This window comes from Mastomys coucha, unplaced genomic scaffold (genome assembly GCF_008632895.1).
Source record: "Mastomys coucha isolate ucsf_1 unplaced genomic scaffold, UCSF_Mcou_1 pScaffold8, whole genome shotgun sequence".
NCBI classification, from domain to species: Eukaryota; Metazoa; Chordata; class Mammalia; order Rodentia; family Muridae; genus Mastomys; species Mastomys coucha.
The window spans coordinates 21,315,710-21,333,524 of NW_022196914.1; the positions used below are offsets into that span (position 1 = coordinate 21,315,710).

General features: G+C 46.3%; 1 protein-coding gene across 5 annotated transcripts in view; it reads left to right on the forward strand.

Moving 5' to 3' along the window:
- The window catches only part of Myo10 (myosin X), a 201,052-nt gene that overhangs the window by 170,950 nt on the left and 12,287 nt on the right, over window positions 1-17,815 (forward strand). For all 5 annotated transcript variants that reach the window (XM_031360245.1, XM_031360247.1, XM_031360248.1 and 2 more), the window contains 7 exons: window positions 1,393-1,636; window positions 9,264-9,359; window positions 11,876-11,969; window positions 12,916-12,971; window positions 14,985-15,127; window positions 15,634-15,828; window positions 16,661-16,818. In XM_031360245.1, coding sequence (XP_031216105.1) covers window positions 1,393-1,636; window positions 9,264-9,359; window positions 11,876-11,969; window positions 12,916-12,971; window positions 14,985-15,127; window positions 15,634-15,828; window positions 16,661-16,818 — 986 coding nt within the window. The remainder of the gene's footprint in view (window positions 1-1,392; window positions 1,637-9,263; window positions 9,360-11,875; window positions 11,970-12,915; window positions 12,972-14,984; window positions 15,128-15,633; window positions 15,829-16,660; window positions 16,819-17,815) is intronic.

The following is a 17,815-nucleotide window of genomic DNA, read 5'->3' on the forward strand; positions in this document are numbered from 1 at the left end:
AGCTTGCTGGAATGTCTGAGGAGGGAGGAGAGCACCTGGGTATTTTAATGAGGGGAGGGGCTGTCTCTGCATCCATTCACACCGGAAAAGGTCTGTTGGATTTGTTTTCTGACTTGTAAATGCACTGTCATTTGGGATTTAAGTCTCCGTGTTTAGATAGCCCTTGCTTTGCTACCGTTTGATCAAAGGAAAGGAATAGCATGCACAGTTTTATAGTGAGCCGTAGGAATAGATTATGTCCTCCCGTGTCCTGTTTTATCAAGATTTGTGAGTGAGGGCAGTAGGATGCCTCTCCTACATCTGTGGGGAGTCAGGCCAAACTAGAAAAGGTAACACTGTATGCGTTCTTCCACTTTATCCTAGTTAGAAGACATTTTCTGCCAGGTATGGTGGCATGTGCCTGTTGTCCCAGCCACTCAGAAGGCTGAAGGAGGGGGCAAGGGTGAGGGCGGCCTAGGCATCCTCATGATAAGACCCTATCTCCAAATAAAGTTTAAGAAATGGGATGGGGTGGGGTTGGTGGAATGTGCTAGCCAACTTAGAATGCAGAGGTCTGGGCAGGAGAGGTGGCTCAGTGGTTAAGACCACTGACTGTTCTTCCTGAGGTCCTGAGTTCAAATCCCAGCAACCACATGGTGGCTCACAACCATCTGTAATGGGATCCAATGCCTTCTTCTGGTGTGTCTGAAGACAGCAGCAGTGTACTCACATACATAAAATAAACAAATCTTTAAAAAAAATATTTATAGACTGGATTCGGTCCTCTGTACCATAAGCAGGGAGGACCGAAGGGAGTGGGCTAGCTCTGATTCCACTGGCATTTTCTCAGTCTTGCTGTCTGACCACATCACTCCACACTTCTGCCTCTTGCCTTGCATCTGTAATCCATGTTCAGATGTTGATGTCTTCCTATGAAAAGATGTGTTTGCCCAAACCACAGTCCTTCCTTCTGTCCTGGAAGGGAGACTTCATCACCAATGCTAGAGCCACTGATGATGCTTATTCCTGTGTCTGTCATATAAGGGAGGAAACGCATGACCTTTGACGCATAGTCAGTCCACTACTCCAGGGCTCTTGGAGGAGACTGTGGGACTGGGGCTTGCTTATGCCCCTAGTCATTCCTGACTGCTGCCATATGGGCTGCTTAAGGAGATTTCTCAGCTAACCGAAGAGGAGCCATTTTGTGTAGCAGGGTGGAACAACATTCTTGGATGATACAGCCCGGCTGTATCATCTTGGGCACACCAAGCAGAAGCCAGAAGCCCCTTCTCCACCAGGCAGGAGTCTGTGAGTGCGTGTCGGCTGAAGCTAGGCTCAAAATGGCCTGTGAATGTTGTTGCTTGGTTTGATTGACTTTGTAACCCTTTCTCTGCCCTTTCTTGGGGGAAACAGGTGGCTTAATGAACTCCTGGAAGCGCCGCTGGTGCGTCCTTAAGGACGAGACCTTCCTGTGGTTCCGCTCCAAGCAGGAAGCCCTCAAGCAAGGCTGGCTGCACAAGAAAGGCGGGGGCTCCTCCACACTGTCCCGGAGGAACTGGAAGAAGCGCTGGTTTGTCCTTCGCCAGTCCAAGCTGATGTACTTTGAAAACGACAGCGAGGAGAAACTCAAGGGCACCGTGGAAGTCCGCACAGCCAAGTATGTTCCTGCAGCTTAGCTTCTTGAATATGCTGATGAGTGCACATATGTATATATGGAAGCTAGATATCAGTGCAGGGTACCATTCCTCAGAGGCTGCCTTTTAGAGATAGTCTGTCACTGGAGCTTGCCAAATAGGTTAGGCTGCCTGGCCAGTATGCCCTAGGGGTCCTCCTACTTCTTCTGTCTCCCCAGTGTTGGGCTTGCTGTTATGTGCCAACACACTCAGCTGGTTTTTATTTTCCCTTACCAACCAGCAAGGAAAAGGAGACGCTATTAAAAAGCAAATTGATAGTACAGACAAGTACAGACAGAGAAATTCCCTGTTGGGGTTAGAGCAGGCCATATGAGGGAGTCTTTTATTGGACTTAAAGGAATAATAGACGGTACTTAGGGGTGTAATATGGGCAGTTTTCTATTTTGATGGACAGATTTTAGTTAGTTATGTAACTTTTACTGTATATGTCCCTTCCCATAAGGCTTGCATTGGCTTTTAATCATATGAATACCCAATTATATATAGGTATAAGATAGTAAATAGGCAAGTCTCACTAAGTGTTCGCTTACAGGGAACATGGACTCAAAATAATTTCAGGCCCAATGGGCTCTTTTAAATCCCTTCTACCTGGCTGTAACTGGAGTGTGGTTGACTAGAGACTGTTCACATTTGATGGTAGTTAAGGGACGGGGAAATGTAGTCCAGTGTTTAGAGTAGGTATGCATGGGGTTCAAGGCAGGCAAGCACATCCTGAGTTACCAAGAGCTTGCTAGATGCCATGTAAGGAGGGGGGTATGTGTGGATAGTACATGCAGGCGAGACCCCGATGCCAAGTGCATTAGTAGAATTGGGTTTGGTCTACACCCCCGTCCCATCACACCCAGATTTTTTTAAGTAGGTTCTGAGACTTGAACCTAGGTCCATGAGCAGCTTGCATAGCAATTACTTAACAGACTCAACTATCTTACTAACTAGCCCGTGAGTTCTTGGCAGCAGTAGACTGGTAGAGACACTCAGACAGTCTTGACAATTCACTTTACTAGGCTGAATTGTGAAAGAACTGGAAAACAAGACACAGTCTTGGAATAATTCACTTTGAGATTTACTTATTTGTATGTGGTTGCACTTACATGCAGATGTTGACTCTCACATGGCTCTTGAACATACATCCATTGGAAACGGAATGCTGTGTCCGCAGAGAAAGTTGTCTTAACAAAGCCAGGCATAATGCACGCCTTAGGCTTAGGTAGATAGGAAAATTAAGTTTGATGCCAGCCTGGGCTACTAGAGAGTTCAGGGGCAGCTTGACCTATATGGTGAGAGCCTATAAACTGGGAAAAGTGAGGACAGACGTGACTGTGGGGTAACAGGTTGAGAGCCCTCATGTGGGGCTGCCAGCCCCTTCTAGTTCTTCTTCAGTCTGGCTGTTGTACAGCAGCTGAATGTGGAGCTGATGGACAGGTGTGTTTTGAGAGGAATCACTAGCTTCTAGCTGTGGTGCGCGTCCTAACCCCTCACGTGCCATTCCCCCACACTGGAAGAACAGAGCTGTGGTTTGAATTCCACACAACCTCTCCTGCCAACAATCCCTTTTAGAAGCAAGGCTCTGGACTGTCAAGGGACTACTGTTTTTTGTTAAAATTTAATGTCTTTAGAAATCTGCTGGGGCGGGGAGGGGGGGGCAGCTGTTTTTCTCAGTTAACTAGGTACTGGGCATAAAAATCTGATTGTTTAAGAATAACCTGTACCCATGCTGCTGAGAACTGGGAAGCCACAAATATTTGGAAAGTGGCAAAATGAGCTTTGAGAGATGAAATTACCCCAGAAGTCACCAACCAGCCTTAACAATGGAAGGTTGTTCTCCATGAGCTAGCATCAGCAACTTAGGAAAATTACTCATGGGAATGTGGAAAGGAAAAGGAGGCAAGACAAGACATTTGCGTATCTGATTTTAGGACCAATAATAAAGAACGGAGAGCAAACTTTGGGGTCTTTCCAGGCTGTCCTATGGGGGCTCATTAGGAGCAAGGTTTGATTTGAGGGAGTTTGGGTCTGTAGAGTTCACAGCTCAGCTCAGCTCTCAGGTTGCCGTCAGCTCTGTGCCCTGTGTTCGTGGTGCTCCACTTTATTCACCCCATAGATGAGGATCCATCTCACACAAGTGCCAGGCCTCTGAGAAAAACAGAAGGAGCTAAAGAAAGAGAACGGTGGGGGGGGTTGTCAGACAGAAGTAGCACACAGGTGGCCCTCCAAAGCCGTGGTTTCCACATCTGCAGATTCAATAAAATTATTCAGATGGCTGTCTGTCCTGAATACACAGATACTGGCTTGTCCCTGGTTATTGCTGACACAGCATGGGACAGCAGCCTGTATTACTGGTGAACTAGATACGGCAGCATATGGGAGAGAAAGCCTGGGTCACGTACAAATGTGAGGAACTGTAGCAGCTACGTGGGTAGTGTCTGAGACGGGTCCCCTCCACAGACACCAAGGGTTAGCATTTTGTCCCTTCTTCTTTGCTACTTACTTTCTTAGTCAGGGTTTCTGTTGATGTAACGGAACACCATGACCAAAAAGCAAAGTGGGGAGGAAAGGGCTTATACTTCCAAATCATGGTCCATTACTGGAGAAAGTCAGGGCAGGAATTCAGACAGTGCAGGAACCTGGGACCAGGAGCTGATGCCGAGGCCATGGAGGGGTGCTGCTTACAAGCTTGCTCGGCCTGCCTTTTTATAGAACCCAGGACCACCAGCCAAGGGGTGGCATCTCTCACCTAGGCCTGCACCTCCCTCACTGGTCACTAGTTGAGAAAATGCCTTGCAGCTGGATCTCATGGAGGCATTTCCTGAAGTGAGGCTCTTTCCTCTGTGATGACTCTAGCTTGTGTCAGCTTGACATACAGAACTGGTCAGTGCACACAAGAATAGAGGGAAACAAAATTCACATTCTTACCTTGCTTCAGTGACTCTCCACCCAGGCAGAGCAGCCACTGACCTGTTCTCTGACTAAGTGTATTTTGCTGAAGCAAGTCACTGGCGTCATTTCTTGTAACTCTGTTAGTATGCTCTTAGGGACTCTTTGGGGAGCATACTCCATTCGCATCAGATTGAGAGTGTCACCTCCTAATATAGAAGATTCCTGCCGCGGTCCAAGGTTCCCACAGCTGCCTCATCCATGCAGTGAAGACTGGTCTGTTGGCTTTCTTGCTTATGTAGATTCTTTCTTTTAATCAGAATCCAGTAAGGTCTCTGCCCAATCTTTTTCAAGACAGGGTTTTTTTTTATAGCCCTGGCTATCCTGGAACTCACTCTGTAGACCAGGCTGGCCTTGAACTCAGAAATCCGCCTGTCTCTGCCTCCCAAGTGCGGGGTTAAAGTCATGCGCCACCACTGCCTGGTCGTACCCAACCTTTTGACACTGTGCACAAGAGCTGCACAATAAGAAAAAGGAAAACCAAAAACAAAACAAACAAACCCCACACACACAAAACCACATACTTTCTCAGTACATCTGGGCCACATTCCCAGCCATCCTGGGCCATATGGGGCCCTGGCCATGGGTTGGACATGTCTGGCAGATTTAAGATCACACGTCTCCTGGCTTACAGATTCCCATCCCCTCTGCCCTGACTTTCATGTGCAGCAAGAGTCAAAGACTCTTTGACCCAGGTTTCTAGGCTTCACTGGTTACACACGGTTTCTGGGCTGAGCCTGTTCCTCCCCATCCCAGGATCTCAGAATTCGTTCTTGTTCCTCGAGAGTGATCCAGTGAAGTCCTTTTTCTCCCTAACAGTGTCTTATAACTGATGGCTTCTACTTGAATGTTTGGCTTGTTAAGTAAACATGAATTCATTAGGGGTTACAAGAAGCTTGCTACAGTCATCTGTAGAGTATTGTTTCCAGCATGTGGAAACAATTCTTCTTTCCCCCTTCCCCACCCCTATCTCAGGAGTGCCCAGATCTATTTGTAGATACCCGGGCTCTATGTAAAATGGCATGGTGTTTATTGAGGGAATTTTGATAACACTTATGCGTTCAGTTCAGGAGTGATTCTTTCTTCTGAGTACTTTTGAGTCTGATGTCGTTGGACTCGTCTGTTACCTGAAGTGTTTCTATAAAGAGAACATTTCCTAATGTTTACCGCTATTGGTGACTCCGAGGTACTCTTTGTATCGTATAGTCAGGCTGAATGCTTGCCTTTCCTTTTGTCCTCCGGTTTCCAGGAAATCAGTGGGTTCCTTTACATCATCCAGCACTGACCACTTCATTGTTTTTGCTTTTCCGAGTATCTTTGTGCACATTTGGGTTTAACAGGGTTAGTGGGTTCCAGCCACTGCAGCTCTGCTGGATTCCCGAAGTAGCCCCGCATCTGGACCGGCAGAATTCGACACGCCACGTAATCCTTGATCTGTTTCCTGTGCTCCCCGCCATCTCTAAGAGCTTGTTTTCTCATGTGACTGGGTGCTCTCTGCTCTCTTTAGATTGAGGCTCTCTCAACAGAGCCCTGGCTTTATTATTTCTTAGTCAGCATTTGGGGAAGTCCTGAACTGGAGCCCAGCTACACTGGAGCCCCGTCAACAGCACCACCCTCTTCACTTCAGAGAAGCGGATTACACTCCCTTGGGCCCTGCCAGTATTTCTGAGCATTTCTGGGATTTTGAGATTCAGAGCTGTGAGGCTGGTCATAGAGTCTGAAGCCTCACTTACATACACGGAGGGTCTGCATTCTTGCGAGGGAAAGAGGCAGTATTCCTGGGGATCATTCTTCTGCTAGTTGGGTTTTAGCAACTTGACACAAGCCAAGGTCACTTGGGAAGAAGAAACTTCAACTGAGACAGTGCCTTGTTTAGACTGGCTAGCAACCCACTCCATGCGGGGACATTTTCTTGATTTATGATTGATGTAAGAGAGGTTGGACCACTGTGAGGAGTATTAGCCCTAAGCAGGTGGTCCTGGATGACATAAGAAAGCAAGCTACTGAGTTCAAGACCAGCCTGAACTCTACAGAGTGAGTTCCAGGACAGCCAGGGCTACACAGAGAAACCCTGTCTCGAAAAACCCAAGGGAAAAAAAGAAAGCAGGCTAACCACGCCATGTTGAGAAAGCCATTGCCTCCCATCCCTCCGTGTCCTCTGCTCCAGTTCCTGCCCTGGCTTCTCCCAGTGGTGGATTGTGATCAAGACGTGTAACAAATAACTCTTTCTTCCCTGAGTTGCTTTTGGTCATGGTGTTTATCCCATCAATAGAGAGCAAACTAGGATGGTATCCATTGTGAGACCCACTGGGCCACCCTCCTCTCTGTGCAGAGGAGGCATCACAGGCCACTCCTTTTTTTCCTTCAGTGTGTACGTTCATGTGTCATGGCACATGCTTGGAAATCAGAGGGCAACCGTTCTCTCCATTCTTTGCCCTCAGAGCCATCTCTCTGTCCCCTGATCGTACAGAATGTTTAAATTTTAACCAATCTGTGTTTAGATTGTTTGTTTATGTGTATTTGTGTTGGAAGGGGACATGTATGTGGATACTCACAAAGGCCAGAAGAGGGTCTCGGGTCTCCCTGAAGCTTGCAGGCAGCTGTTAGCTACCTGACATGGTGCTAGAAAGCAAACTCTGCTCCTGGAAGAGTGGCTAGAGCTCTTAACTGCCTGCCGAGCCATGCCTCTGGCCCAAAATGCATTTAGCTTTGTTTCAGTGAGCCCAGAAATACGGTCACACCATATTTATTGTGTTGATAGATAGAAAGGAAATGTTTTGCTGTAAATAAATTCACTGCTTTCAGTATCAAAGCAAACAGACAGATAGATCCTCAAGATCCTTCTAGCATCAGGTGCATTGCCAGCTCTGGTCTGATCCTGATATCTTCTTGTGATCTACCCTAATTTAGTTAGCCTGTCCCAATCACTGTGTCTCTGATATTAATTAGGGAGTGTCTAGGTGAGGTCAGGATGACACCAAAGTCTGCCCTTGCTCTGGAACCTGTTGGAGGCAGTGATGGGGAGGGTGTGCCAGGTGGCAGCCAGGCCTCAGCTGTGGTGGAAGGTTCTTTCTTGGTCAGTTTGTCCTGCTTAACAGATACCCACAACTGGGTAGTTTCTAATGAACCAAATCTATGCTGCCCATGGTCTAAATGCTAAGAAGTCCAAGATTAAGAAACACATCTGACTGTATCATCCATGGCTGAAAGGCAAGCATGGTCTCAGAAGAGAGGAAGGAATGAGCCAGGGAGCACATGTTTCGAATCCTCACTCTAAAGGCGGAGGCAGGAGAGTTGCCAGTTTGAAGCCAGCCTGGCTATCTAAAGAGACTCTGTCTCAATAAAAAATACAAATGTGATGTAGCTTAGTGATAGAGTGCTTGTCCAGCATGCACAGGGCCTGGATTCAATCCCAGCATTATAGAAGGGGGGGGGGCGAGAAATGAAAGAAAAAATTTCAGCCCCAAGAGCTTTAGTCTGTTCACAATAGTGGAGCAGCATAGCTAATCCCTTCTTCAGAGTCCTTCCTGTAAGTACCTACTTTGATCACATATCCAACATAGGAGCTAGGGAGTGGCATCCTCAAACCCCAGCTGCTGAGACAAACTAGGGAAGGAGCTCACAGGGACCAGGCTGCCTCCTGGGTTTCCTCCTATTGTACATGGCAGAGGGCAGAGGAAGGCTTTTCTGGGCTTTGAGCAGAGTCAGACATTGGGTGTCCACTGTGCTAAAAGTCCCTTCAAAGAGTCATCAGGGAAACACCCTGGCACCCTCCTCCCTCCTCACCCCATCCCCAACCCCACTGTAAAGGCTGTGCACTGCAAAGAAGCACAGGGAAGTCTGGCGCCCCCTGGAGGTCACTATGTCAGAAAGGCCAACAATGTGCTTTATTCCTCTGGAGAGCAACCCTTCATTTCATTCATGTTTATGATTTCAGTTACGTGTGGTCAAAAAACACCAATTAGAAAAATTAATATTTGGAGGGAGAAAAATAGAGAATGGCCACCTACCTTTGTTTGGGGGTGTTTCAATTATTCTGTTTTGGTATCGATTATCCTTGCTGTGTCTGATTTGCAAAAGTAAGCTTTACAGTTCAGATGCTTGTACAGTTGTATGCCTCAATCTAAAAATCCAATCTAGAGCTCTCCAGACATTGGACGGTGCTATGATTCCTCGTGTGGAAAATTCCACTCTGACCTCATATGACCAGTTACAGTCAAAACCGAGGCATGTGGAAATCACAGTATAAGACTGCATTCAGGAGGCTGGAGCATAGCCCCATAGTATACCTTCTCCTTTACATAAAGCAAATGTCTTCAGGCTATGTGTGTATGAAAAATAAATGCATTCCATGTTTAGACTCAGGTCCTGTTCTGAAGTGTAAAACCCTTGGTCTCAGATGTTCTGAGCCAAGAACACTCTACCCTGTATGGGGAACCCCATGGTGTATGCGATGTGACATTTATTACTATCTCCAGCCTCAGGTACCTCCTAGGAATCTCAGAAGAAATCTCTCGTAACTTGGGACAGGGGTGAGGCGTAGTATATAATTTCTAAAGGAACACTTCCCACTTGGTCATTTGTTAAGATTGTCTTTCTCAGCTATCCCTAAGAGCTTTGCACTCTTGATTTCCACTCTGCCTTTGTGTCTTGCAGGGAGATCATAGACAACACAAGCAAAGAGAACGGGATCGACATCATTATGGCTGACAGGACCTTCCATCTCATTGCGGAATCCCCTGAAGATGCCAGGTGAGGTCTGGGGATGGGCTGCCACCTCATCACATCTGTCCCCTCCCCACCCCATCACCCCACCCCCGAGTTCAGGCATGAGCCCCACACAGACACTCTTTATTCTGTTGCCTTTGAAGGGGTTTTAGGTTTTCAGTTGGGTTTTCTATCAGGCCGGTTAAAGAGGCATAGGAGATGTATGTCTTATCCCTTAGGGAATCTCGTCCTAGCAGATGTATTCAAACACAGCAATGTCACAGCCTGAAATACCACCAGATCAGACAGAAACTCCAGCTTCCATTGCTACTAGCATCTGGTATCGACATCACTGAAAGCCCTCCCTGTGGATATCTCTGAGCTATAGAAGTGCAGAATTTGTACAGAGACATAAGGAACAGTCCGTTGCCTTAGCCATCCTCTGCTTAATGAATGATAGAGCTGTGGTATGCAGGGGATCTGAAAGTGTCTGCCTTGGAGGACTGGTGGACAAGCTGTTAGTTAGCATTAGCCGTATTGCAGATAGGATTAACTCCTTTGGTTCCCAGTAAGTCCGGTGGGGTAGGTGTCATTATTTATACGATGTAGACCGAGTGACAGAAAAGGCGCACACAGGAATAGTATACAGGCTCATTCCCGTTGAGTGGACACACACTCTTTCTGTGTTTCATTCCGAAGAGGCTCAAATCTCTGGCTGAGTCACTCGCTGGCTGGTGTAAGCTGCCTGTCTTTGGACCTTGAGCTTATGCTGGAGCTTTGAGCATAGGGAGGAGACATAGCTAGGGGAAAATGACATTTGCTCTTCAGTAACATGTGTCACAGGGCCATATAGAGTCTAGGACCCTGTGGAGTGTTCTATCCATTCTTGGCTTGTGGTGGGACTCTGGGGCTCTGGTGGAGGCAGTTGTCACCTGTCTATGAAGATGACAACAAGCTGCTTCTGCTATTCAGTGTCCTGGTCAGAAGTCCTCAGAGATTTCTGCTGATTCCTCATGCTCATGGCTTCCTCCCTCCTGCCTGCTCTTCTAGTGCCTTTAAGTTGATGTAACACCACAGCAGCAACATGAAGGTCAAAATACCGGAAAGTAATTCTTCCCATGGGAACAGACTGTAGCCCTGGCTGGACTCGTAAATTATAGCACAAACCGGGAAAATAAGCAGACCTGAAATTACAGCCCCCACATTCTGTCTGGGACTCCTGGAGACCACACGGGGCTTTCTGTGGTCCAGAGACGGCCCTCAAATCCTCAGCTGAATTACAGGCCAGGCATCTGGCAGCTGCTCTGTCTGTTTTATGCCATAATGAACCTGCTAAATTTAACATTTGGAAAGGTTTTAGCCAAAACTGGTTTTCCCTGACCAGTGGAACACATTTAAAAAAAAAAAAAAAAGAATCCCTTTATAGATTTAAAATTATACATGATTCATAAGAAATGTGTAAGTTGTAAGAGTATCAATAGAAATGGAAGTCCAGGCAATTTTGTTCTTTGTGGATGTGTGCATGTGCATGTGTGTGATTCATATGGCACACGTCTTGAATTGTGCTATGCCGCAGTGCTTGGTTTAGGAGACATTTTTTTGACGTTACAGGGTCATGAGTACAAGGTGCCTTCTGGTTGACCAAGAAGGATGACCAAAGGCAGATGAGGATGTCGCCTGCTTTGTTTTCTCCACAGGTGCACAGTATTGAGTATTTGTAAGCATTTGCTCCATCAGGAATCTCAGGAAGGAGGTTTAGTTTTTGCTGAAAGCGATTTATATGCCTAGCTTTATGTTATATCAGCTTTTCACTTAATTACGCCACTGTGTAGCCAGTCTTCATTTATTAGAAGAGTTCACTCAATAAGACGTAAGAAAAGTCCAGACAGGAAAGGGGTACCTTGGCTTCTTTGGTCCCTGGTGTGCTTTTGTAATCAGCGCTGTGTGTATGTGTCTGTGTGTATGTATGCGTGCATGCATGCAGGTAAGTACGTATGTTCCAGGTTGCCTTCTTTCTGTTCATCTCAGCTCCCTGCTGCTTGTGAGACTTCGGCTGTGCTCTGCTTTCCTTCATCTTCTTCATTACAATGCTCTCGAATGAAAAAACCCAGCTGAAATAAAAATGGAAGGATTTGATCGCAATAATGTTCTACCTTTGCTTTAGACCCGTTTTGATTTCCACCTCCCTTGTGGTTTTATTTCCTTAGGTGGGGTCCTGGCCAACCATGGGAACCCCAGTAGAAAGACAGACCTCTAGCACTGGGTCTGAGGGCTTACTCCTCCAGTGTCGACTGTCTTCTCGGGGGTACTGAGTAATGTCCTAAGACCCCACCAGGGCAGGTACTTCATGTGACAGTACATCCTGCTGAAGGTAGTGAGGCTGTTGTTGTTGTTTTTTAAACTTTGCTTATGATAGTATGCACCCCCAACTTGCCTGTGAGGAACAGGCACATTGGCAGCAAGCAGCTCAGAGGTGGTGTCCTGTGCACAGGACACGTGGAGAGTGTTGTTTGGCCACTTGGAGCTCGGCCACCCGTGACTGTTGCCCTCTCTCTCCACAGCCAGTGGTTCAGTGTGCTGAGTCAGGTCCACTCGTCCACAGACCAGGAGATCAGAGAGATGCATGATGAGCAGGCAAACCCCCAGAATGCTGTGGTGAGTGAGGCCGGCTGTCCAAGGTCTTAAATTCTGCTTAAAATCTTGTATAGAAAAATCAAATTACACATGAGTTCTGCTACATTTCACATCTTCTACCTGAAATCTTTTTTTTAAAAAATCATAATTTTTATATTCCAGAAGTACCTAAAAACTTATATTTTGAAGAATCACATGAATTGTGAATAATGGTTTTGTGTGTGTGTGTGTGTGTGTGTGTGTGTGTGTATTCTGAGCACACAGGAAGTTATTGCATATATGTGTACTATATATAAAATTTATTAAAAAGCTTTGTTTTTATTTGTAATTATAGTTAGGTTTGGTATGTGCGTGTGTGTTGCAGTTACCCTCAGAGAACACAAGAGGGCATCAAATCCCCTGGAGCTAGGGTTCCAGGAGATTGTCAGCCACCTAGTGTGCATGCTTGGAACTAAATTCAGGTCCTCTACAAGACTGGTATACTCTCGTAACAAACTACTGAGCTATTTTTCCTCCCCAGCCCCCAGAAAACCTTAAAATCAAATGTCTCTTTGCAGAATAATTGTTAAATTAATAAAGGATTGCTGCATAAATCAGAAAATTTATATGATTGAAAAGTTAATGACTAATCATCTGATCTGAGGGTATCAGATCCCATTACAGATGGTTGCTGGGAATTGAACTCAGGACCTCTGGAAGCCCTCTTAACTGCTGAGCCATCTCTCCAGCCCCCGAATTTATAGTGTTTTAAGGAGTTCACTAGAGACTGCCAGAACTCTACTATAGGGAGGGAACTTCTCTTAAACAACTGTTATTTGCAGCTCACCAAAAAGAAAGAAAGAGAAGAAGGCATTTCCTTGATTTGTTTACTTGGGAGTTGTAGTCCAGGAACGCCATGTTAGGTCATCCATGTGAGGTCATCCTGTGCTGGTTCCTTCATCACCATCTCCTTTTTGTCCCGTTGCAGGGCACACTGGATGTGGGGCTGATTGATTCTGTATGCGCCTCTGACAGCCCTGATAGGTAAGCTCCAGTATGGCTCTTCAAAGAGAGAACATCTGCAAGTCCCCCCCGTGGCCTCTGGCCTTGCCACTGCCCCCTTTGCTAGGCTGTGTATGAAACCTTGGCAACCACCTCATCCAAAGTCTTCTAGAAAGCTGACTTTGGGTTGCTAAGGTAAATGAGAAGCCAGACCTTAACAGGCCGTTGTCAAACACTGCAACACAAGAAGGGGATAGTGTTTGTGTGGAGGATCTGCCTGGGATAGCTTTTCTTCTTGTGTTTTTATTTTTGAGACAAGGCCTGACTATGTTAGCCCTTGTTAGACTGGTATCAAAGTTAGGACAGTCCTCCTGTCTCAGTCTCTCAAGTTCTAGGACTCAGTGTGTGAACTACCATATCTAACAGTTTTGGAGTTCTTATAGCAAGAGCATGGCTGTTTAGGAAGATGCTATTCCAGCCTAGGGAGTCTTTAGCATTCCTTTTCCTAAAGATTAATAATGACCTGATGATAATATTCATGGGAAATAGATATAATAAATATAAATACAGCCATGGGCCTTGTCCTTGGCATTTCTACTTTGACCTTAAAGACAAACCGTCCTCAGATTGCCTTTGTTGACTGACTGGTTTTGCTGCTTGTAAATTCCTGCTTTGGTGCTTGGCTGACTCAGTCATCTTAGGGGCAGTGTCAGAATTAAAACTGACATTTGCCGTTGTTGAGATAGCCAGAAGGTAAATATGAGGGTTTTAAAGTCTGCTAGGCAAAGTAAGAGCTCTAGGGTCGCCATTATGTACTCTGGGGCTGTTGGGTGTCTCCAGAAGTCAGCCAATACCATTTAACCCCCATGCTGCCAGTCACCCAGGTACAGATGCTGTGTGTGTACTTAAGTTCTTCCTTATTAAGCCTGCTTCTTTTCACAAACTGTCCGCCCCAGCCTGGCCATACCAAAACCTTTGCATTCTACTATTTGATTTTTCTCACCTTTTTTCCTTCCTAGCTACAGTTTTTTGTTTATTGGTTTGGTTTGGCTTGGTTTGGTTTGGCTTGGTTTGGTTTGGTTTGGTTTGGTTTGGTTTGGTTTGGTTTGGTTAGGCTTTCCAAGACAAGGTTTCTCTATGTATTCCTGCCTGTCCTGGAACTGACTTTGTAGACCAGCCTGACCTCAGACTCGCAGAAATACAACTGTCTCTGCCTCCTGAGTGCTGGGATTAAAAGCATCCGACAGCACTGTCGCCTGGCCCAGCCACAGTTTTTAAAGGACCTCTGGCTATAGACAGGCAGCCCACGTACACTTAGCCTTTCCTTTCTTGAACTCCAGTAATGCTTTGCTCCAGGGAACATTTGAAAGCTCACAAGAGAGTTCTCAGTCAGTAGTATAAGCAGGTAGATTAAGGAAGCAGCGTGTGCGCAGTCTCGTGAGGGGGTCTGAACATTGACAGACAGGAGCTACAGGACAAAGGAAGTTTCCATTATCACTTTATCCCCATCTGGGAAATAAGCCCTTGCTGAGCAGCTTTGAAAATGTAGACGCAGTAGCTTTTTGTACCAGGGACAATCAAGGGCATAACATGTTCCATTGACACCTACTTGCTAATCCTCCTGGTACCACTGTCTGGTATTTCACGCGCGACTCACAGCAATATTCTCCAAAGCTATATCCAGAATTTGGAAGAAATGGGTTTGGAGGTGCATTTAAAAACTAAAAGAAAAAATCCCATGGTTACCTTATTTTGCCTTCCCAGGACTAGTTTCTTCTGGAAAGTCTTGTGGAAGGAATGGTTTCCCTCTCAGGCATCCACATTCATTGTGGATGAACGTGTTGCTCCAAGTGTAAAGGTTAATGATGCATAAAATTATTGCCACAGAAATATGAGCAAGGTTTGCCGTAATGAGAAATATAAATAGTACTCCAGTGTCTCCCGGGGAGCCCTACACTGCCAGGGACAAGGCTGTGAAGCCTCACTGCAGACAGGTGATGCCCACCCCAGGTCTCAGAGCCATTCCCCTCTCACCCTCTCTTCTCTCTCTCTCAGACCTAACTCATTTGTGATCATCACGGCCAACCGGGTGCTGCACTGTAACGCGGACACACCAGAGGAGATGCACCACTGGATAACTCTGCTGCAGAGATCCAAGGGGGACACCAGGGTGGAGGGCCAGGAGTTCATCGTCAGAGGTGACTGCCAGCCATATTTCCTTGTCTTCTTGAGTCAGGGGTTCTAAGCTTGGAGCTCACCCATGCATCTAGGCTAGATGGTCCCTGGGGTCCATGGAATCCGCCTGCTTAGGATAACAGGTGCAGACCACTGTGCCAGGTTCCTACAGGGTTGCTGGGATGCCACGCTCAGGCTCCCACTCTTATGGAGCGAGCAGTATGTGAGAGCCATGCCCTTAGCCATAAACAGCTTCTCCAAGTTACTTGGGCGGAGGAGTTTGAAAAAAAAAAAGCATTGCTCATGCCCATTGTCTAGCCTGTAGGCAAATGTGCAACCCATATTTAATGTTTTACAGATGTAAAGGATGTCACGACACTTAGAGTTTTGGCTTATGTTTTCCTGTGCAAGGGTTGGGTCCCATGGCCTCATGTTTGCCCCTAAAGCACTCCTCCATTGATCTCCCCCACCCCCACCCATCAGCTCCTCTTCACAGTCTTCCAACTGACGCTTGGCCCTTCCTTTCCAGGGTGGTTGCATAAGGAAGTGAAGAACAGTCCGAAGATGTCCTCGTTGAAACTGAAGAAGCGGTGGTTCGTGCTGACGCACAATTCCCTGGATTACTACAAGAGCTCAGAGAAAAATGCTCTGAAACTGGGCACTCTGGTCCTCAACAGCCTGTGCTCCGTTGTGCCCCCAGATGAGAAGATATTCAAAGAGACAGGTACGGAGGGCCCTGGTCTGAAGCACAGCCAGGCTCAAAACGAAGGGTGGCAAATCTCAAAGGCTTGCTCCAGGAAGGGAATAAAAGGTTGTATTTTGGCTACCTCTATCTACCCCAAAAGTAGTTTTTGATCTACCTCCTGAGGTTGGCAATGCTTGGTTCTAAAGGCTTAGTATTTAAAGCTGTAGTGAAGATTTGATTTCAGAGATGCAGAAAGAGCCTGAGAAGAACAACAACAAACAAAAAATAGAAAGACCTTTAGAATCCTCAGATTTTAGCCTAGTGCAGGAGAAACTGCTGTGTAAGTCAGCTGGTTTGGTTTGGGTTTTTCTCCCCTAACTGTGGCATACGTGTTTCTAAAAGATTGTTTCTTATGATTTCTGTCGCTGGTTATGACATAGGACTTTTTAAAATGCAGTCGCGACCTTTGTGTCAGATGTGGGTGATGGTGCACATCTCTCGTCTGAGCCTACAAATTCTCCAGCAGCGGTCTTTGCTGAGGGGTGGGGCTGAGGGAGGGAAGAGAAGAGACTGGAGGTGGGGAGAACTCCAGGATGAGCTGCGCATTTGCCTTCTTGTGCCCATCCCTAGGACAGGGCATTAACCTGCACCCGGTGTTCCTTAGAGAGATGGGCCTCCTCATTTTTAGTATGTCCTCTCCTCTTGAATATAAACTCCACGGTGTTTTCTGTTTGTCATTGGATACCTAGGGCCAGACAAAGCATGTGTAGAATTCTGGTGTTTTATTGACTTCAATTGCACGCAAGCCTTGTGACTTAAGCTTTGGCCCCAGAGGGTGTGGTTGACCTAAGTGTGCTGCACTGCCTTGCAGGCTACTGGAATGTCACCGTGTATGGACGCAAACACTGTTACCGACTCTACACAAAACTACTGAATGAGGCAACCAGGTGGTCCAGCGCCATTCAGAACGTGACCGACACCAAGGCTCCAATCGACACACCCACCCAGCAGCTGATCCAAGATATTAAGGTGGGAAGAGAAGCCCAAGAGCTCCTCATGGACTCATGGTCTCTTCCCTTGCCAGAAAAGTACCCAGTGTTTCTCCAGCCCAGTTTCCAGTGCTTGGTTATTTTTCAGTTCAGAGTCTAAGTGAGGTTCTAAGTGAAATTTGACATTACAAATGTTTCCTCTCTATGGAGGTGTTAGAGTTTGGTACACTATGCATAGACAGAAGATTGTGTGTGAGCTGGGTAGGGATCACTCAAACCATCCCAGGGTCACCTCTACCCTAGTTGGAGACCTCTCAGAAGTCACAGTGATTCTCCTCTCAGTATTCAGTTCTAAGGTCACAGAAGTAGATTTCCAAAGAGCCTGGATTGGAGAGCCAGGGATATAGCTCAGTTATAGAGTGCTTGCTGGTATGGGCGAGGCCGTGGGATCAGTCTCTACCACCTGAAAGAAAACAAAGAGCCCAGATTATTCTAGAACACTTGGGATCCCTGTCAGCTACCTCCAAATAGCCAGAAACAACAAATCTCATTGATTTTGTTAAATTACAATTCCCTGCTTGTAAGCTTAATTTTTCAATAAATGTGTATTGGTTGAAAGCACCGAAGATTAGCCACCAGCTGACACAAACCTCACTCACGGTGCTGTGGACTTCATAGAGCTAGAGAGGCTCTGACATAGCCAAGGATATAATTTCCTACCCAAAACCAGTAGCTTCCTGATTCCAATGCGGTATGTTTTCTAGACGTTTGAGGCCAAATTCTTATTTTCTAATACTCATCCAAGCTTCCCATTGAACCCAGGGCCCTAGATACAAAAAAAAAAAAAAAAAAAAATCTCATTTTTAGCAATAAAAATATGTTTTGAAGCTTCCTTTTGAGAGAGGAGGTGGGGGTTTTTGTTTTTTTGGTTTTTTTTTCTGTTTTTCGAGACAGGATTTCTCTGTGTAGCCTCGGCTGTCCTGGAACTTACTCTGTAGACCAGGCTGGCCTCGAACTCAGAAATCCGCCTGCCTCTG